The 22,950-nt window shown below is 44.6% G+C and overlaps 1 protein-coding gene across 2 annotated transcripts in view; it reads right to left on the reverse strand.

The window, feature by feature from the left end:
• The window catches only part of SLC6A11 (solute carrier family 6 member 11), a 125,299-nt gene extending 102,691 nt beyond the window's left edge, over window positions 1–22,608 (reverse strand). For both annotated transcript variants that reach the window (XM_049097908.1, XM_025449805.3), the window contains exons 1-4: window positions 22,339–22,608; window positions 19,357–19,491; window positions 19,100–19,240; window positions 15,641–15,731 (exon numbers count right to left, since the gene is read on the reverse strand). In XM_049097908.1, coding sequence (XP_048953865.1) covers window positions 15,641–15,731; window positions 19,100–19,240; window positions 19,357–19,491; window positions 22,339–22,588 — 617 coding nt within the window. In that variant the 5' untranslated portion in view covers window positions 22,589–22,608. The remainder of the gene's footprint in view (window positions 1–15,640; window positions 15,732–19,099; window positions 19,241–19,356; window positions 19,492–22,338) is intronic.
• Between the last annotated feature and the right edge of the window lie 342 nt (window positions 22,609–22,950).

Here is a 22,950-nt window from a genome sequence, read left to right on the forward strand (position 1 = left end):
TTGCCCAGATTAGGACTTGAAATCAGGTTCTTCTGGTACCCACACCCCTCCCCCTACTGCTGCCTTGCCAGAAATTGACCCAGGCAGAGGATGCACCTCACTCAAGGCCCTTCCTCCATCCTTCACAGTCCTAGGGAAATGGCTGGAATCCCAAATCCAGTCCTCAGGCATCAGGCTCATTCCCCTCTCAGTGTCTCATACACAGAGAGGCTGAGTCCAGAGAGAAGGAAACAGCCTCACACCTGGGGCTTCCCTAGCTTCCAGAGCCAGGAGTGGTCCGAACCAGGAAAGCAAAGAGGGAGCAGACAGCCAGGCCCCTCTCCCCCACCCGCAGAGAGCCTGGGAGAGGCCCTGTGGGAACAGCTCCCAGCGTGGCTGGCCAGCCGGGAGGCCTCATCTTAATGTCCAGCACGGAGCTGGAGCGGGCAAACACATCACCTTTCTTTAACCTGCCACGGAGGAAGCGGTGCCAGGGACGCAGAGACCACCCTAAAAACTGGCACTGAGGGGCCAGGCTATAAATAGCCTCGCTGGTCTTCCTTTCTGGTCTCCCCAAGCAACAAGCAAACAAAAAAGGGCCCATCACCAAAACAAATGTGCCTTCCCTGCCTGCCCCCTCCAGAATCTCTCTGCCTTCAGAGTTCCGCTGTCACTTCTCTGGGAAGGAAGAAGTGCAGGCCCCCAGCTCTCCCCACATATGGGGGCTTGCTTCTCTGGGCCCTTGGCAGAAGTCCCAAAACCCACTGGAGGCTCAGGGTGAGGAATCTCCTTGTCAAGAAATGGAGGTTTCTGCATCATTCAATCTCTCAGCAGGTTGTTATCAGGTGCTAACTCCTAAGGGCTAAAGCTACAACAATGAGTAAAACTTACCACCCAGGGATATAAAGATAATAATAACAAGGACCATTAATAATAGCTTCGATTTCCTTCATGCTTATTCCCAAGGGGAATACGACAGTTATTTACACATAGGAAAACTGTGGCTTAGGCAAATTAACATGCCCAGGGAGGTGGAGGCAGAACCTAAAGCGAAAGATGTTCAACTCTAGAGCTTGGACTCACTGTCTGGTTGTGGAGAAGATGGGCCAGGACTGTGCCATTCAGGGAATACAACTAGGGACCCAGGTTGGCCTGAGACATCCCCTTAGGTCACACAGATGTCCCCACCAGCCCCCAAACACACTCTGACTTCACTAAAGGATTCATTCCTGTTGTTCCCTCTGCCAGGAATGTCTTTCTTAATTCACCCAAGCTATAAAAACTCCACCTGTCCTTTAAGCACCAGCTCAAATAAGACAAAGCCTCACAAAGTGCTTTCTCGGTCCTTAGAGTCAGTCCCTCCTTTTACCTAAAGGTTAAGAGAGCATCTAGTATGCACCAGGAAGTCCTACATAGGGGTCAACAAACTTTTTCTGTAGAGGGCCAGAGAGTAAATATTGTAGGCTCTGCAAGCCCTATGGTTACTGTCCCAACTATGCAGCTCTGTCCTTGAAATGTGAAAGCAGCCATACACAATTTATAAATGAATGAGTGTGATTGTCTTCCAATAAAACTTTATTTGCAATAAAGTTGGATGGAGAAGTAGTCTCTAGACCCCTGTCCTGGGCTAATGCTTTCCAAAGAACACTAATCCCTCAAGACACTCAGAGTTCCCAGGTCATAGCAGGCCCTCATTGGAGAAAATGATGTACACTGTAGCCCTTCTTTGAGAGTCTCAATGATCATGAAAATATTAAAGGCTCTGAGAAGTCCTGCAATAAAGATACCTTTATGATTAGTACAATGTTTCCCAAATTTATTCAGAGGTGTTTCCTATTAAAGTGCAAATTAAAACCACAATGAGATACTATTTCACATCCGCTAGGATGGCAGTAATCAAAATAACACTAAGAAGTGTCCTCAAGCATGTGGAGAAATGGAACATCACCTATTTCTGGTACTAATGCAAAATGGTTTAGCCACATGGGAAAATGGTTTGGCAGTTTCTTAAAAAGCTAGACCTAAAATTCAGAGATCCTACCCCTAGGTTATTCATAACAACCAAAAACTGAAAGCCACCCAAATATCCATCAACTGACAGACAAACAAAATGTGGTGTATCCATGAAATGATTTAGCCACAAAGAGGGTTGGAGTAGCGATACCTGTCATAACAGGGATGAACCTTGAAAACACTATGCTGAGTGAAGGAAGCCAGTGACAAAGGACCCACACTGAATGACTCCATTTATATGCAAAGTCCTAACTAGGCAAATCAAGAGGGAGGGAAAGGGGAGGAGTGGTTGCCTGGAGGCGGGAAGGGAGATGAACTGTAAATGGGTACCAGAGCCCTGAAGAGGGTGATGGAAATGTCCTAAATCTGTATTGTGATGATCTCACAATCGGCAATTACTCAAAATCACTGACTTGTACACCAAAAGGAGAGCAGTCTATGGCATGTAAATGATAACTCGGTTATTAAGAAGTTAGGAAGGAAGTACCCTCTGCCACATTTCTGCCTTTCCAGAGCAATACTTCCTAGCATTATGTAGAACACACTGGAACAGCGCACTGTCACTCTTGTTTTATTCTCGCCATCCTGAGGAAATGGAGGCTCCGTGTAATTACTGTCCTTTCCTTGGATCACAGACTGATGAGTCGCAGAGCCTTGGACTTACATCCCAATCTCCTGTTCTGGTCCCCCTAGCAAGAGGGTGAGATCTAGGGATGTAGAAGGCAGTGAAAAGAGGAGTGTGTGTCTAGAAGAAGGGACTATTAGAGCATCAAAACTCAGGGAAGGGCCCCAAAACTTTGTGCCTCATGGAGGGATGTGAACAGAGGTACTGGAGGTCAGGAGGCAAAGTGCAGAAAGGGCAGGCTGAGCAACAGAGAGGCTACCACAGCTTTTGGGAACCCACTGGTTCTTAACATAGCCCATCCTCACCTGGGTTACAAGGATCCCACGTAGTAGAGAGGACCCTGCCACCCAAGGCTGGAGTCCCAGGACCCTCCAATTCCGGAGCCTTTCTCCTCCTCACCAGGATTCAGCATGGTCTTATAGTGCTGCCCAAACCTTTCCAGCCCTGCCCCTAGGGCTCCCACAGTACCACACCTCTGCATCACCAGCCACCAAAAGCTCTGATGAAGTCTGACCATCTTTGCCACCCCTGGCCCCTCTGGAATGTTCTGTGTCAAGGTTGGCAAAGAGCCACTGTTTGCCATGGAGGGACAGCAAGCAGGAAAGGCACACCTGCCATCAGGAAAAGCCCTGGATGAAGGAGGAGATCAGGGCAGAGAGTGGGGATCTGTTCCCAGCTCCAGTATATCCCACCAGGAGATCTCTATCCTTTGAATGTCACCTTATTGGGGAGGAGGGTGGTGGGACAGCAGGCTGGATACAGGAGGGAGAGGCACTACCACCGGCCAGTTACTTACCACCCACCATCATCACTTTACACCTTGAGGGGTTGGGGTATACTCATTTCACCAATGAGGGAACAGAGGTTCCAAATCACATGCCCAGGGGCCCCACCAGTCAGTGGAAGAGTCCAATCCCCCAGTTCTGGTGCTTTTTCCACATCCTGGATGCCTTCCAGGAGCAGTGTAGGGCAGACAGTGTGTGTATGTGTGTGTGTGTGTGTGTGTGTGTGTGTGTGTGTGTAAATCTGGGGACTTTCAAATATTTTCTTGTAATTTCATTAAAAATCATCTAGAATAGAGGTGCCTGGGTGGCTTAGTTGGTTAAACGTCTGCCTTTGGCTCAGGTCATGATCTCAGGGTCCTGAGATCGAGCCCCATATTCGGCTCCCTGTTCTGTGAGAGATGAGTCTCTCTCCCTCTCCCTCTGCCTGCTGCTTCCCCTGCATGTACACATTTTGTCTGTCTCTCTCTGTCTCTCTCTCTGTGTCAAATAAGCAAATAAAATCTTTTCTAAAGAATCATCTAGAATAGAGGTAATGCACTAAAATTTGGTAACAGCCTCTTATGCATTATTTTGAGCCTGTGTCTTAATTAAAGTCATTCATTAAACGCCTATGCCACCAGCTACAAGGCCATGAGCTATACTCCAGGAGGCCAGCATCAATTTACATCTGTCATCACAGCAGATCAGAGTCTGCCAGTGTCACATGCAATACCTGGCTCAGCTGGAAACCATACTATTCTTCTAAAACCAAGGTTCAAGCCTTTTCCTAGGGGAATCTCTTGAAATCCAGTAAAGATGTAACCCAAAAGGTGGTTCTATTTTGTTTTTGCTGGGTACCAGAGCTTTCTCTTCATTCCCCATTAGTTTCTCCCTCTCTCCATCAATTATATCTCCTCCTCTGCTAAAAAAAACTATTCTTTCAAGAGCATAGGTCCACCAGCCTGCAGAGAGAAAGGACATGCCAGTCACATTCTGTCACAGGATAAAACAGGCAGCTGCTGTCATATTAATGACACAGGCAGGAGGGACCTGGAGGGGCGAAGGGAAGCAGGTGGAATTGGAGAGGTCTGCTCTCAGCCCAGGTTTGGCTCTGGCTTGCTGAGGGTCCATTTGGACAAGTCCCTTAACTTCTCTCTGCCTCAGAAACCCCTGTGTGGGATGAGGACCCCTAAGGGATGCTATATCATTTATCCCCCGGGTGGGTGGATTAAATTGAAATAGCACAGCTAGAGGGCATGTTCAGGGCCAGCACACAGGCAGTGCTTCCCTTCCCTTGCTCTACCCAACAAGACATAAAAGGAACCTCAGACAAAGCCCCTCTGGTTCAGTACACTGCTACGTCCTATTATTTAGTGTAAGACATCCGCGATTTTTGTGTTTGTGAAAACAAAAACACTCGTGGCTGATTTTATATACAAATATCTTTACTCCACCAACCAACAAAAGATAATAGTAGTAGATCATAGCTCTTCAGCACTTACTAAGCCCAATTACTGTCTCTTCCTCCCATTCTTCAGGCAAGGAAAGCGCATCACAGAGACTTAAGTGATGAACACAAGGCTAATCCATGACAGCAACAGGATTCAAATTCTTGCTGTCTGGCCCCAAAGCCCAGGTCTCTGTGTCTCCATATCACATCACTGTTCTTTCAAAGAGCACTTCAGTAATTCTGTATACAAGCAGTGCTTCTACCCTAAGCTCTGCTTTCAGAGTTGTGTTCAATCTGTATCATCAGCAGGACTCTGAGCTATGGTCCTTCTTGTGGCGAGGGCTCTATGCAAGCAGGTACCCCAGTGCTGACAACTGAGGGCAGAGAGCTCACAACAGGGGTGAGGGGGACCCTTTCCCTTGGGCCTCCATCACTGGCAGTGGGGAAGTGCTGCATGCTGCTCCTTGAATGGGAGGTCTAGGTCCTGCTTCAGGGGTGGTTACCAGGGCCTACCTGCTGGAAATAAGGGAGCCACAAGTAATCCCTCTCAGCCTAAGCAGTGTGGAAATTGAAATCCTCTCATGTGTATTCTTTTTCCTTCTTTTACTTAAACATGCTTTCTACGTTTTCTGCAAAAAACAAAGAACTATTTTTACAAAAGGGAAATCCAAGTGTCCACTGGAGAACCCACTTCTGTAAAATGCAGTTGACCTTTAATAGAATTTAATTCCTGAAACTGGGAACTCATTTCCATCAATAGGACAAAAAGAAAAGTTAAGAAGAATGATACTAAATGTATGGGAAAATACTGGGAGGAAGAGACTCTGAATTGTTAATAGTTTTTTTCTTAGGAGGTGGGTCCAGGAGGAACATGCTACAACAGACTCAAAGTTCATACATTAAATCCCAATCCCCAAGGTGATGGTATTAGGAGATGGGGCCATGGGAGGCGATTAGGTCATGAGGATAGAATCCTAATAAAGGACTAGTATCCTCATAAAAGGGATTCCAGGGAGTTCCCTGCCCCTTCCACTACATGAGGACACACAAGAAGACGGCCATCTATGACTAGGAAATAAGTTTTCATGACACAGCAAATCTGTCACCACCTAGATCTTGGACTTCCAGCCTCTGAGACTGTGAGAAATAAAATGTTTAAACCACCCAGCCCTGTGGTATTTTTGTTATAGCAGCCTGAACTGATGAAAACATATATTTAATATGTGATACACAAACATATCACATTTATGCAGCTGTTGTGTCTGAATCATGACATTCACTACTATTGCCATCAGTGAAATATTAAATAATTAGGATAAAGAGGACGCAAAATGCCGATCTGGATTTGCTTTGGTGCATCTCTTGAGAGCTGAGAAGGGCTTGCCCAGGTCTGCTCCTTTCCACTGAGGCTGGTATGGTAAAACCTTGTACATCTCAGCAGGACCCCTTTTTTCTTCTCCTTAACTCTGGGCCCCCAACACCTCTCTGGTGGTGAGGACTCAGCAGCAATTCCTCAGTCCATGGGGAAGCACATGTAGGGGGAGGCAGCATCCTCCCACACACACCCCAGAGCAGGGCCCTTTGGAGAAACCAGGGTTGCCTGGGGAGGGGAGGCAGCGGGAGCCAAGAGTTTTGAGTTTTATTATATGAACTGGGCAAACCCTCAGCTTCTCCAAGATTATGTTTAATGGAATAATGGAGATTTTTTTCTTTCTTCTGCCAATCTCAGTGCGCTGCTATAAAATTAAATCAGATAATGTTAACAAAAATGATTTGTAAGATAAATAAATAATGACTATTAAGGTAAAACCAGGGTTGTAATTGGGATTTGTCACTCAGGAGGGAATCATTATAATAAATGACAGTATATTCAGTAACTCCTCAAGCTCCTATTTAAAAAAAAAATTATGAAATCATCATGTTCCTGGTTTTAATTTTTTTAAATTCAAATAGTACAAAAAAGTATAAAACAAAAAATAAAACTTTGTCTACACCCTTGCTTGCCCCCATCCCACTCTTGAGTGATCACCACAGTCAATAGCTTCCTATGTACCCTTCCAGAAACATTCTATGGGAATATGGCATATATATATATATATATATATATATATATATATATATATATACACACACACACACACACACACATATATATATACACATACACTTAAATATATATATATATTTAAAGATTTTATTTATTTGTTCATGAGAGACACAGAGAGAAAGAGAGGCAGAGATGCAGGCAGAGGGAGAAGCAGGCTCCATGCAGGGAGCCCAATGTGGGACTTGATACCAGGTCTCCAGGATCACACCCGGGGCTGAAGGCAGCGCTAAAATGCTGAGCCACCCGGGTTGCCCTATATATTTTTTTAATTATAATATTATATATAACATTCTACACTGTGCTTTTTCCACTTCATTTTACCTTAGAGATCTTTTTCCACATCAACACATTTTCTGCTCATTCCTTTTTAGCAGTTCTTGCACATATACCATAATTTATCTAATCAGTATCATATTTTAGAACATTTTACATGTGTCCTTTTTTTTTTTTTAAATTAACACAGTGTTGCTGTTGGCATGCTGTTTCTAACTAGTGTGGTCACCCCAGTGGAATAAAGTTCCAGAAGTAGGATTATGGGGACAAAGCAAATGTGCTGGCCAAGCACTCAGGGTTATTGCTAACTTGGCTTCCACTGCTGTGTAAAAGCCGAGAGAGTCCAGGCAAATTTAGAGTCTCCCATCTGCCCCCATTAGGAAAAGCCCACCAAGGATGTGTGTGGGTAGTAAGTATCTTAGTGCCAGTGGGTAGGTGGGAGGCATTAATGGATCAGAAGGGCAAGCTCTCTTACTCTCTTGGGGCGTGGCATGGCCAAGCAGAATTACCATCATCCCCACAAGACTGTTTCTACCTATCTTCCCTGACAGGTCAGGACACTACTTCCCAACCCCACCTGCCTTCTCTCCAGGCGGAAACCTCAATTTCATGCGCCTGGACCAAGAAAGCGCCCCCATGGCCCCTGCCTCCTGTGTCCACCTGGCAGCGTGGGTGATCAGTCTTAATCCCAGATCTGATCCTATTATTCCATGGATACAGCCCTCGGAAAGACACCGAAGTCCTTCGCACTTGGTTCCAGCCTCACTGGCTGCCTGCTCTTCCCCAAACACTTCAAACATTCTCCCACTGCAGGGTCACGGCTCCTGCTACTCCTTTGGCCCAAGGGCTCATCCCCAATATCCACAAGGCTGCCTCCCTCACTCCTCTCAGGTCCAGCTCAAATGCCACTTCCTTAAAGAGGCCTTCCCTGATCCTGTGACACTTTTGCTTGCTGTTTCTTCAGCAGACCAATCCTGACTTAACCTAATACTTTCTGCTTATTTGGCTATCTATGATGTCAGCTCCACCAGGCAAGTCTTTTGTTTTGTTCATGCCGTATCCCAGAACCTACGATGATACCTGACATAGGGTAGGTACTTCATAGAGGCTTGTGACTGACCAGATGTTCTGGTCCTGTCTACTTCTTCAGCAAAGTCCTCCACCCTTCCCCAGCCTCCACAGGTAGTAGCACTGCAGGTAAAGTCTACAAACCTCAACATATAGCTTCAGGTGTCTGGGTTCTTATCTGTGCTATTTCCTCCACCTGGCATGCTCTTCACTCACTACACTGGCAAACACATAAACTTCTATTCACCCTGCAAAACCCAGCTAAGCCTCAGCAACTCCATGAAGCCTTCCCCAAAGCCCAGGCATCCAGGCCTCCTCATCTAAGCTCAAGGCAGCTATCCTACAAATATGTTGCTTTATATTTCAAAAAAATCTTTTTATTATTTTTTTCTTTCCTTTTTTTTTTATTGGTGTTGAATTTACCAACATACAGAATAACCCCCAGTGCCCGTCACCCAATCACTCCCACCCTCCGCCCTCCTCCCCTTCTACCACCCCTAGTTCGTTTCCCAGAGTTAGCAGTCTTTACGTTATGTCTCCCTTTCTGATATTTCCCACACATTTCTTCTCCCTTCCCTTATATTCCCTTTCACTATTATTTATATTCCCCAAATGAATGAGAACATAAAATGTTTGTCCTTCTCCGACTGACTTACTTCACTCATTTTATTTTATTATTATATTTTTACTTTCCAGCTTCCTCTTACTAAGCTATATGCTTCTTTAGGTACAGATAGAAGCCCCCTGATCTTTCTGGCTACTGACAAGGTGCCCAGCACCTTGGAGGTTCTCAGAAAATGTCAAAACAACAATCAAGTGAAGAAAATGCACTGAGAGTTCTTCAGATCCACTCTAAGGGGCAAACAGAACTAGTTAATGAGCCTTCTCTAAGAATGCTGAAAAGAATCCAGGTAGGCTTTCAAAGAGCTGAATGACAGCTTCCTTTTAAAAATTAGCTACTACATATTGAGTACTCACCACGTGGAAAGCACATAGGCCTCATCTCATCCAAAGCTCTGACCCCCTTGAGAGTTAGGTACTATTACCATCCCATTTTCAGAGAAGCAGATGGAGGCTCAGGGAGGTAAGCTACCCTGGGTGGTGTGCTGGGCTGGTGGAGGAAGAGAGGACTTAAACTGGGTTCTAGAACTTGCTGGCTGAAGTCTACACTATGTACATGAAGGAGGTAATATATTGGGAGTAAGGTACTCCAAACTAGCAGAAGTAGATGGTGCCACCCAGTGTTGGGTTCTGACTTAGGGAAAGGGTCTGGGGCGGGGTGGGGGGTGGGGCACTTCTGACCCTCTAGTAGGAGGCTCAAAGATTGCTCCAGACACACAAGCCAATTCTGCATGAGGACCAGCTATGAATCTGCATGTGCAGAGGTGGGTTGAAGAGAGGCACTGAGCCTCAGTGTCAGGAGCTAAGGTGGGCACCTGACTTACAACCCATCCAAGGTCTTAGTGTATGTTCTTTCCTTTAATCCTCACAGCAATCCAGAGAAGGTGGCAGGGTGGGGAACCGGGCTAATCCTCATCTCACAAACAGGAAAGTCAATCATGAACATTCTTTCTGCAATCAATCCTTTCCAAAGGGTCTAGCCATACTGGGTTCAATACAGGCGAGGACTTATCCTCATCTCAGCATTGTAGGTGGGTGTTATCATTATCACTCCCAACTTACAAATAAGGACAACAAACTCTAAGGGGTTAAAAAACATCCATCCATTCATTCATCCATCTCTACTAATATTTATTAAGTACCTAGAATGTGTTGTCAAAACAACAGGAAACAAAGACAGTCCTTGCTGGCATGGGCTTATATCCTAAGGGAGGGAGGGAGAAAATATGGAAGTACACAAAGACATGAGGATTACAGGAAGTGCTTTGTAGACAACAGAACAGAGCGATGAAGTTGAGAGAAGCTGAGTGCTGATGTAGCTGGGATGGTCAGAGAGGGCGGCCCATCTGCAGTAAGAAGTAAGGGGCACCTGAGTGGCTCAGTGGTTGATCATCTGCCTTTGGTCATGATCCTGGGGTCCTGGGATGGAGTCCTGCATCAGGGTCCCTGTGGGGAGCCTGCTTCTCCCTCTCCCTACGTCTCTGCCTCTCTCTCGGTGTCTCTCATGAATAAATAAATAAAATCTTAGGAAAAAAAAAAGATGCAATGATAAGAAGGAGCCAGATACATAAGGATCTGGTGAGGAGTCTGCTAAACAAAGGGAATAACAAATGCCTGTGACTGAGCGTGGGACAAGTATATACAAAGGACAGAAAGAAGGCCTGTGTAGATGAGGGCAATAGTAGAGGGGAAGGAGTCTGAGAGGGAAGCAGTGCTGGGCCCTGGGTCCACAGAAAGAATCAGGGTTTCACTCCATTTCCTCTGCCTCCCAAAATTTGTGTCCAAAGAAAATCAAGTGGCACATGATTTAGAAATAATTAAATTTTAAAAACTCATCCAGTGAAGATAAACCAGAAAGATAGGACCTCATCCTTCTGAATAAAGATATAGAACTGAAAACCCTTAGAGCTTAATTCAGGCCCAGCACACAGTATGTGCTCAACAAATGCTGGTTAAATGGACACCATGCAAAAGTGATTTCAATTGTATACACAGCAATACATGGATTTGCTGAAGACCTGTGGACCAATGGGATTCACGGTCTTAAGTGAAGAAAGAGCAAATCCCACCTGATGCCATGAGGCTGGTTACATATTTGACAGTACTCAATCCCAACAGAGGGCTTAAAATTTAGAACTGCAAACATATTTAGAAAAATGCTCAGATGCTAGATGCATAATGAGTTTCTAAGAAAACCAGGATGGCCTAATTTTGAAATCTGACATCAGAAAGACAAACGGCCCTTCCCCATAGGCCACCTGCCTGAGCCAGAATCTAAGACTTTCCAGTCTTGGTTCTCACTGGCTAAGCCAACAATTTATACCCTTAAAAGGGAAATGAACCCTTAAGATGGTAGGAGAGGGGATATTTGGGCCAGGTGCCCAAGGTCAAGGTGAAGCCATGACTGGTCATGGCAGGGAAGTAGCACCTTGTAACAGATTGTATGGTAGTTTAGGAGCTTGTCTCACCTCTGCTTCTAGAGGGCAAGAACTGCATCCCAGATTATTGCCTCCTCCAAATGTGCAGTAGTTCTTCCTAAGTGCATGCACCAGGAGCTCAGACATTTGTGAAATGAGAGAATGAGCAGGCGGCCAAGGAATTCTATTCTGATCAAGCAGTGCATCCCTAAATGAGGTCCCTGGAGTCAGAGGCAGTGAGGAAAGATAACAAGAGCATACCTGGGACCTGAACCAAGATGAGGCATCTGTGAGCCAGCCACACAAGGAAACAGTGAAAAGAACCAAAGAAGAAATGCTTCTGAGGAAACTTGATCCAATACTTGAAGGGCTGTCACACTGGTGAAGAATTAGGCATGCTTTATACAAAGCCCCAGAAGTCAACTCTTGGCTGAATTTAAGGAAAAACTCCCTCCTAACATAGTATGTGTCAAACTGTGTTTTGTGGACTGCTAGCATTCAGGGAGGTGGAAGTGTCAGAAGGGGAGGAAGGGAAAGGTTCCAAATGATTCCACAGGAAAAGATGTTGAGGAATCTGAGTTAATCAAAGAAATAGACGTTCTTGCTGAAGAGTACAGCCTTCAGCCCTTCTCAAATTTATGTGGCCCCCAGCAGATTTTTGTAGGATATTATGAACATCTCACGGAGTCTCTGTTCCAAGCCCAACTCTGTGAAAAGATGAACTATAGCTGTCTGACAAAAGCATCTTATGAAAAGGTGTCACATCAGTATTCAAGAGCTTTAAGGATGTGGCACATTCAAAACAGCACAGATAATAAAGATGCAGTCTAATAGAAAACTAGAATCACTGGTTCTATTCTCCCATGGACTTTCATCTGGAATGGTCAAGTGGTAGGCCAAAAGGTCCAGTTACACATAAAGATGCAGGTTAGCTGTCTTCTCCCACCACTTAGTGTCCAAATAAGTTGATAATACGTATATCACAAAGGGATCCTGGAAGCAATCAATGATATTGGCTGGGCGGATTAGTGACAGGAAGAGTCCTTGTCAGAGAATGTTGACTCTTCGTGTAATGTTTTCTAGAAAATATTGCCTGCCTGCCTTCCTCCCATGCATCTATCCATTCTGTAAATATTCACTGAGGGGTCTTCCAAGACCAGCAATAGTAAATAAAGCCAAACAAGGTGTTGTTGTAAAACTACCTTTTAGGGAATACAGACAATAAACAAACATGTTGCACAAAAAATGATTTAATTGAGGTTTTATACACACAATTATATATATATATGAAATGAATATATATATATATATATTACAAAGGAAATAGATGGTGCAAAACAATGGTAAGTTACTATGAGATCTTGTCCAGTGTGGAGTTTCAGGATAGGTTCCCTAAGGAAGCACAGAGATCCTGTCTTACAGACCCTTAAATGTGCAGCTTGAAATAAGTCTCTGTGACATTCCTCTGAGAAATCATAGCCCAGTGCAGCTGGGAAAGGCCACACTGGCCCACCCACCATAGCAGCCTCCTCTCTAGCACACATCTTATGTATGTTGTATTTGGGACTATGACTCAGTAGGTCTGGGAAGGGCTGAAGAATCTGTATTTCTAACCAGGTGATTCTAATGCTGCTACTCTACAGACATTTAAGTAATACTAATGTATTGGGCATTTAAAAAAGCCCAAATAAAAGGAGAGCTATACCATGTTCATTGACAGAGACACTCAATCATAAAGATGTCCATTTTCTTCAAATTAACCTATATATTCAATATACTGCCAACCATAATCCCCATAGAGTTATTTTTTCTTTACTGTGATTTAACCTGAAAGCTGAATCTAAAATAATTTTGGAAAATAATAAAGTGAGAGACTTGTCTTACCACCTCTAGGCTTACAATAAAAGTATAGGTGTGGTATTAACACACAATTAGCCAAAGAGACCAGTGGAATGGAACACAGAGCCCCAAAACAGACCTGTGCTTTCAGGAAAATCATATATGAAAGAGAGCATTACAAACCAGTAGGAAAATGTGAATTATTCAGCAAATACTGCTGAAAAAAATGGTAATTTATATTAAAAAAACAAAAACAAAACAAATCCTGAACTCCTACATCATATCATATGCAAAAATAAAATTCCTAAATATGAAAATAGAAACTTTTAAAACTCTTAGAAGAAAATACAGAAGATGTTTACAACTTTGGGGTAGGGTAATACATCTTAAATAAGGTACCAACTATGTAAACCAAAAAGAATATACTGGCAAATCTGATTTCAATAAAGTTGAAACTCCTATATGCCATAAATAAATAAGAAAAGCCACACAGTAGGAAAAGCTATTTGCAGCATACTTACATCTAGAAAGTATCAATATACTATTATCTAGAATGTATCAAAATTCCTACCCATTAGAAAAGACATCCAAAGAGAAAAGGATATGAACAGGAAGTTCACAGATGAAGAACCCAGATAGAGGAAAAAACATGAAATGGTGATCAACCTCGCAAGTAATTAGAGGAATGCCAACTTGAAATAGCAAGATTCAAAACTTAAAAATCAACCAGACCAAGTACTGTCTAGAATATAGAACAGTAGAATTCACATACACTAGTGTTGAGAAAGTAAATTAGAACAATCTTTTCAGAAAGCAATTTGACATTATCTGATAAAACCCATAATGCTTGCACCATACTATGAGTAATTCTACTCTGTATGGCCTAGAACCCTTCATTCAGACACATAGCGAAGCATGGAGAAGATATTTATTCAGTGTGCTTATAACAGTGGGAAACAGGAGAAAGTCTAAATTCCCATCAAGAGGAGCTGGCTAAACACAGTGTTGTCTTTTTATGTATTGAAATACTATACAGCAGGAAAAAATAAATGAACCAAAGCTACATGTATATCAACACGGGAACATCTGAAAACCAACGTGGAGCAAAGAAACAAGGTTGTAAGAAAATGTAAGTAATGGATATCATCAATACAAAATTTTTAAGTATGGAAGAAAGGTCTAGGTACTATTCAGGAGATGAATATACAACACATGTACTATTAATATACAAATAGTTTATAGATATATATCTTAATGTAAAACTTATATAAAATTAAAATATAGAATTACATATTAATGTATAATGTGTGTATATATGTGAGATAACACACACACACATTAAGTATAAACATGAGAATGTTAAGTTTAAATTCAGTATCATGACCTCTAAAGAGGGAAGGAGGTGAATGGAATCTGGGAAGATAATTAAATCACTCATAAACATTTCTCTTAAATAAACTCATAAAACCACTGCCCCTCTACACTACTGATAATCGGCATTAGGAATTAGTGTAGGGGATGCTCTTGAATAAAGCCATACTTTTTTTGGACTGAAAAGCCTCAGAAAGCATTTAGCCCAACCTCTGACTCACAGAAGAAACATCTCTTCAATACCTGGAATAAGGGATTCTCCTATCCCTACTCAGGAGATCCTGAGTCAGGGCCACTGTGTACTGTTATGCAAGTTGGGAATGCACAATTCTGGAACACACATTTCACAATATAAATGATGCCCCCTAGGGTTGTGCAGTGAATGACTTCTATAATCACACGTGGCAGCCCTGTAACTGCTAGGTCATAGACCCGTCTGGAATACTGACGGAAAAATGCCCACCTCTAGGAAAATGCCCATCCACATAATTACAGCCTGTAATGTTGGATTCAGATATCTCCCCAATGAGTGACAGCCCTCAACCAGCTAAACACTTTCAGGGATGGGTGATCACAACCTTCGGAAGTACGTGCAGACCAGTGCTGTGAAATTGAGTTCTTCCCTTAAAGCACATTTGAAATCTTCCTCTTTATAACCTCTACCATTAAAGTTGATCTGCTTCCTTTGTGCATGACACTTCAGCATGACACTTCAGAAAACAAACCTGTCCCCTCTCCCTGAAGATGTCTGCTTTCCAGGCTAAATATAGTTTTGACTTAGCTTATCACAAACACACTATGTCTCCTCTTTTGTTAAAAATGCCTTTTTTTTTTTTTAACTATCATTTTACCACCACTTCTTATCCTAATAAGCAACCAGGCATGCTGACATGTCATTAAAGAACAAGAAAACATTTCTCTTAGCTGCTCCTTTGGGAAACCTCTAAAATCTTCACACTGGTTTCCAAAGCAGTCAAATGCCCACAGAAGCCAGGAAGTGTGAAGCCATAGAAAGAAGAGGTCAGGCTTTTCCCAGGGTGGGGGCAATGTTAACTGAACAGGACCAGGACAGAGGCCTCACAGGCCAAGGGACACAAGTCATTTTCCACTTACTCCCAAAACTCCATGACGGGAGAGGTGGCATTCTGCAGGGACACATGACTGTGGTTGCTCATGTTCAGTTTCTGGAACTCCACACAATTCTCTACAGTGAAAACAAGACAAGAAATATAAGATTAACCTCTGCAAGGGTTGGATCTTGGGAAACATTCAGAGATGATGATGCAACCAGGTGGTTTTACCCAGCCACTCCAAGCAAACATGCCTCAGAGAACATTGGGGATGGAAATCAATCAATAACTTACAGTTTAAGAGAGAGGTTTGGTCTGATCGAACAGGAGGAAAAGTTTTGGGGGCAGGGTACCTTCTCTCATTTCCACTCCATATGCCCTATCAAACTCTTTCCCTGTGCCTTGCTCCCTAATTTCCTTTCCTTTTTTCTACTTCCCTACTGAAGACATGTCCATGGCATTTCTGCCCTGCCCAGTGGCCCCAGCAGGAATAAAGGAATGAAAGGAGTGGGTCAGTCATGGGGTCCCTATGACAGTAATACAGTTGAGACTCAGTTTTCCTTCATGTAGAAAGATACTAACATTGCAGCTACCTCATAAAGATGTGATAACTGGATGAGATGTCACAAGCCTATATGTGTAAAGGATTTCTGCTTTCTTCACCATTCCCTCACTTGATCAGTCCAAGCAAGAAAGGACTTATCAAATGTCTCTTCATTTCATGAAACTTGGGGACTATGGGAGAATTTGAATTTCAAGTAAAAAACATCTAACTGTTTAACTTTAATGGTTCAGATCAACCCCTTCTGCCAGGAAGACTTCCTCAATCTTCCTCCTCCTAAAGTCTAAGAAAATTAGGATTTAAAGGCCTTCCAAGAAACTACCTTCTCCAACTCCCTTTATTTTGAGGAAGAGAATCTAAGGTTCAGAAATATTCAGAGGACCCACATCCATACTCTCTCCCTCCTCTACAAAGTCACCAGCCATTTAGGGACATACCTGGGAGTAGACTCCAGTCAGTGCTCCATCTCTTTTGTTATGGTTATCACCCAGGTCTGTTCCCCACCATGGAACTTATACCTCTTTACAGCACCCCTGGTTACAGAGGCACCTTGGCCACCATCAGACTGTGAACTCCCCAAGTGCAGCTGTACCATTCACTTTGGAGGTCCTGCACCCAGCACGGGGGTCAGCACAGAGCCAGTGCTCCACCTCCCTCCGGCACTGCTCTCTCCTCACATGTGTGCAAACCCTCCAACTACATCTGTAAACTCTGGAGCAGAAGCACCTCCCACACATGATGTTTTACACATCACAAGTGTTTACACACTATTAAGAGAACGGTGGGCTGCAAGCCAGTAAAAGAAAGGTTTGCAGTCTGCTGGGGAAATGTCCTCTGATCATCCGCCTCCTTCCAGCTCCTCTTGACAAATACTAACCATATTCTGAAAGGAGTGGGGGGGTGGGGAGGTCTGTGAGGTCCACAAAGTCCCGAAAGGAATCTGAAAATCTGAGATTCTAGGTACCCTTGTGCCTTTTTCCAGAGAGAGGAGCCTTTAGTTTTGATCAGTCTCTAAAACAATGTTTCTCGTTTTTTTTTCTAGAGTAAAAAAATTTCTCAGACATCCAACGTTGACAAGGTATTTTTATTAAAATGACATTTAATTATGTACAAATGAGTTATAAGTTATTTGTGATTATAGTATTCATATAATAAAGCCAGAATTAAATTATACATTAAATATCAACTACAGAACACAATTCAAATTGATAGCATAAAATGGATGTGTAGGATAATGCCATTTTGTGAAATTAAATGGATTTCCCAACAAAAAAAAAGGAATCGACAGGGAGGAGGCAGGGTCTATTGAGTTCAGCTTGACTATTCTTCCACTGGCTACATGAGATTCAATTCTACTACCCTTTTGATCTGGTCAGGCTTTCACAATATCTTTATTCTTACAGTTTGTTGCATTCTTAACTGGACTTCACTCAGTACCAAAGTACTATTTATAAATTAAGTCTCTCCCCTCTTCTCCATTGGCCACCATCATCCTATTTATCAAGACTACATCTTAAGTTATAAACACGCACAAAATCAGGCACTGAAATCTCCTGACTGTCCTCAGTTATAAGGTGGTTGGGTAGAGAATCCAGAACATGTGCATATTTTTAGAGTGTCCTCAAAAGAAACAAACACAATTAAATTATCATGGAGGACTCACAGGCCTCTAAGAGTATATCCTTGAATTTTAATTTGATAAACATCTCTATGAAGTCCCTGGCCAAAGAAAGGTTAAGAACCAGTGACCTAAAGAGAGACAGTGAGACCTCCAGGAAATGCAATGGGTGGGAGCAGGATAAAGTCATGCAGGACTAGAAACTACTTCATAGTATTCTCTAGGCCTAATTCCTACTGTTCCTTCTGCTGGCAACCAACATCCTACCCAGTCTTACTTTCTCAGCCTTCAGGACGACAAGCCACTTCCAGGGACAACCTAACCACAGGTTGTAACACAGGTGGTGAGCATGTGTGCTGATTCCAATCAAAAGGCAGTGGCTGCCTGGAACAATGCTGAGAAGGGTTCTGAAGCCAAGACTAAACTCAAAAGGAAAGAGTTCCATGATCTATTAGTGATGTCTGCTCTGAGCATGGCCATCACAGATAGGGATTAAACATGTTATTTGCCCTCCCTGGATTATAAAACTTAATCTTGATGGGATGGACAAATCGAAAAGCAAACAGCGCATTAAAATCCAACGTAACCTAAAAAGTTATTCATTCAAGGGAGTGGGAGAATGGTAAATTCAAATATGTAACTGGGTGAGACAGGTAAAGTAAATAGGTAATGTGGGCTGGGTGGAGACTGTGGTCAACTTGAGGATAGAGGACTTATCTAAAGACAAGTGCTTATTAGCATTGCTGCCAAGCAAGTAGGTGGGAATGTGGATCTGCTGTTGCCAAATCTTTTAATTTTTCAAGAGAAGCTGGAAATCTGGATTTTCATGTGAGGTTTTCTGGGTTTTATATTTTGACAACCAAAAAAAAAAAAAAAAATTGACAACCAAACACATTTTTGAAATTTGCTGATCACTGATCTAAAGCCTAATTGGTCTGTAGGCCCCTGGTTTGCAATCCTTGATCTAGCCTAACCCCTTCATTTTGCAGAAGAAAATCTGATACCCCAAGAAGTAGGGTTGGAACTGGAGCCTGAACCCCTACTCTGTCTGCAAAGGGCTCAGTCTCTGTATTTGGCAAAGTGAGGAAAGGATATCACCACTCTTCCACCCGTGCCAATTCTGGGCCAGGGCTCAGCATAGGCTCAGGGCTGCAACCCACAGAATGCAACCAGACCTGGTACAGAACTGACCTCCAATTTCAGGGGAATCTGGCCCCATGTCAAGAGGACAAAGGCCAGGATTGATCTCCAGGATAAGGGCATACCCCCAATGCCAGGCCCTCCAGCAAGACCAGCAGAGAGACCCTCCCTGGGGGCCATACCTGTGTTCCACTCATGCCCACAGGTGGCCCAGGGGAGCTCAGTAGTGAAGCAGTTGCTTAGGTAGAAAATGGCCCATGCCAGGATGATGATGTAGTATACATTTAGATGGGCCTCGATCACTTGTGTTGCATAGCCGATGCCTGAAAGAACAAAGGGAGGGATTTGTGTCTCTCTCCACCTTGTTAAGATAGTCTCAGCTACTTTTCACAGCCTGACATCACTTAGGCACCATTTCATTTTCTATCTCAATGCTTACCTTCAAATAAAGGGCAAACTTTCCTCCAACACGTAATGCCACCCTCACTCGTGAATTGTCCCAGAGCTGTTTCCAAGAAAAAAACAGGAATTCCACAGCAAATAAAAAACACCACGTAGGGAATCAGGAACGCCCCTACAAGGATGCAAAGTAAGGGAATGAGGTTAAAATTGCCTCTACTACTTCAGGTTTGGCACAAGAAATCTTTAATAAGCACCTACTATGTGCAAGACATAATGTTCTCTGAGCTTCAGGTCAAGTCCACACCTTGAGGACCACAGGCAGAAAACATGGCCCTGGGTCTCTGCTGTCTCTACATCACATCTCCCAGACTCAATCTCTTCATCTGTAAAATGGGGCTTTAATACTCGATATCTGTACCACTTATCTCATAGAAATGTGCATCTAAGATGATAATGTAAAAGTGTTTTCTTTGGTTGATTATATAATTATATATTTCACCCTCCAGGCACAGGTTAAATCCACTCCCTCCCTGGACATTACATTCTTCTTTTCTATTCTAATATTCTAAAGTAACTTCAGTAGGCTAGGTGAAGGGGCCCCTTCTTATTTACTTCGAAGTGATCTGAAAAAAAAAAAAATCTTTTTCATTAAGAAAAGCATTCTCCAGGAGATGTGCAATAAGCAGTATCAGGCCCCAACACATGAGGGTCAGGTATGGAGCTGAATTATAAGGGGTTTGCAGCAAGAATCTATCTATTCAGAAAGGCTGACTTTGTATCAGTCTGGGAAAAGACCACCATAAGCTTTAGTCCTCCTATCTTGATACACAATACCCATTGCCTGGGTCTTTCTGTGAAACAAATTAAATAACTGAGGTGAATGAGCTATTATAACCAGAAAAGGATTTTTTCCAAATCCCTCATTCTCTCTCACCTATCTAATAACAAAGCCTGAAAACACATGCAATTCCCCAGCATCTGATCGCACAAATGAAGGCGTTAACTGAAATTGCTTTTTGCTAAATGAAGTCTCTTTAACCTTTGAATTAAATAACAACAATTTTGATCAATCCTGATAGTAGGACCACATCTACCAGATTTTGAAAGGGTCTTAGCTTCTTGGGGCAAGATGCTTTCTTTAACGTTTCACATTGGGAAAGAAATATCTTAAAAACTATTGTTGGGATCTATGAATAGAATTGTGTAGATATTTTTTTAAAGGGCAAGATACCTCAACTGTATCAGAAGGCAAAAAGTGTGTGAAAAGGAACAAGAGGGTCTGTTTGTTGAATATAAGTCTAAGTGATTAGAAAAAGCTGCAGTAGTTTCCCTAATATGTTAGCTTACCTGTAAACTCTCTAGAACCTAACAGATGGCACTTTCGGAAAAGCTTTTAGCCTATGTATTCATGAAGCTAGTAATTCTTAAGATAACTAGCTCAGTTAAATCAGGATATCTGCGTACCCAATGAAGACTTTTTGGCAAGTTTCAGAGGGAAAAAAAAAAAAGGCTAATTTTTAAACTTTACTCACTACAACTTTTTAAAAAATCTGTGCATAATTTGTAATTAACCCAACTTACTGTTTTCTCCTTTTAGGCATGCATTTTGTTTTGGCACAACCATTTCCTGTATTAAAAAAAGATGTTAAAACAATTTTTGCCTAAGATTACCCTAAAAGGTTTCCACAGTTTTCTAAGAAGACACGGCAACTAATGATGGCTGAATCTGCAGAGAGGCAGAACTCACAGCTGAGGCCACAGAGCACGTTCCAGGTCTCCCAGTCCACTCCCTCTCTCCCTTATGCCAAGCCACCAACACCGGCGGCCACTTCATTACTAGTGCAGAGCAGGCTTGGAGCAGCCTGTGCCTTCAGGATGAATGTCTCCAAAGAAAGGGCCTGGGCCAAGCAGTACCCTTCTCGCTCTCCCTGCAACTGCTCGCACAGGAAGTCCTGCTCCATGCAGTCTAACAGTGTGGTCCCTGCCAGCCAACTTCTGAGCCACCTTCAGTTGGGGTCTGGGGATCTGCTGGAGGGGCAGGGGCACAGCAAAGAAAGGGATACACAGACACAGGCTTTTCTTTGGAAAAACCGTGCCACCCAAGAAGGTTTCACAGGGTCCCTTGCCATGCACCTGCTATCTGTCCTGTTGATACCACAGGTAGAGGCTCCTAAACTCCTTGAGCTGAAAGATCTGAGGATTCACTGCAGCACCTCCACCAAACGGACTTGGGCATGTCACCAGGAACGACTCCTCTCCTTCCTTTCCCTGTCCCCCACTTCACAATCTCTAAGCATCTCCTAAACATCAAATCAGCGTTGTTGCTATTGGTTGTGGGTGATTCTGAGACCAGTGAAAGAAACTGCTTGGTGCCAACGTTTCCACCAGATAGGCCGGAAAGGGGACCTAGTGAACACCTTAAGGGCAAATGAAACATCCATGACCCACCTACAAGTTTTTCCCTGTTGTCAGTCCAATCCCAGTTTAAAACCAGGCCTTGGTTGCAGAATCCCACCTTTATCTCTTATGGGGTTATTTCTTTGACCCTTTGCATTCTCATCTGCAAAATGGGTATACCAATGCCCGCAAAGGTGACGTTAAGGATGAAATGAGATGATGTAGGTAAAGCTTGTTATGGAGTCTGGCATTTTTTCACTAAGCGCTCAAAACCCGAACCTACTCAGATAATGATCAGGGTCCCCTTCCTTGGTGCCGGCTTCCGGGAAGCTGAGGCTCCCGCCCCAAGCAGTAATGCAAGTGCCAGAAGCAAAGGCTCCTAGCCTAGGCCTCCAGCTCACGCCGCCACAGAAGGCACCTGGCTGCCAAGTCCCCGCGTGCCAGCAGGCGGCACATTCAGGTGCGAGGCGGCACGTGCACGGAGCCCTGGGCTGGGAGAGCCGCGGGGCCGAGGCGGGCACTGCCCCAGGGTCCCGCTCCACGCAGGCGCGGGGGGGTCGCGCGCGCACCCCCCGCTCCCCGCCCCCACCCGTCCTCCTTGGCGCCGCGGGTGCCGCCTCACCTCCTCCGTTCTTGTAGCACAGGTAAGGGAAGCGCCACACGTTGCCCAGCCCGATGATCTCCCCGGCCACGCTCAGCACGAACTCCACCTTGTTGTTCCACTGGCCCCGCTCGTGGACCGCCTTGTCGCGCTTGTCGCGCGGGTCGCGCGCCCCCGCCGCGCCCCCGCCGCCGCCTCCCAGCGCCTCCGACTCCCGCGCCTCCTCGGCAGCCTTCCCGTTGCCCAGAGGCAGCGCCTTCTCCGCCGTCATGGCCGCGCTGGCTGCCTCGTGCGCCGGGCCCGACTCTGCGCCGCCGCCCCGGGCGGGCTGGCTTTTCAGGAGGCGAGAGCGGGCGGGAGGGGGAGGCAGGGGGTGGAGCTGAGGGGCCGGGCCGGGCCGGGCCGGGCCGGCGCGGGGACGGGGACGGGGACGGGGACGCCGACGCCGCGGCCCGGCCCTCGGGGCGCCCACGCCGCCTCGGCCCCGCGGGGCCCGGGAGCCCGCGAGCACCTTGCGCGCGCCGAGCACCTTGCGCGCGCCGAGCACCTTGCGCGCGCCGAGCACCTTGCGCGCGCCGAGCACCTTGCGCGCGCCGAGCACCTTGCGCGCGCCGAGCACCTTGCGCGCGCCGA

The sequence above is a fragment of the Canis lupus genome, chromosome 20, assembly GCF_003254725.2.
Source record: "Canis lupus dingo isolate Sandy chromosome 20, ASM325472v2, whole genome shotgun sequence".
Classification (NCBI taxonomy): domain Eukaryota; kingdom Metazoa; phylum Chordata; class Mammalia; order Carnivora; family Canidae; genus Canis; species Canis lupus.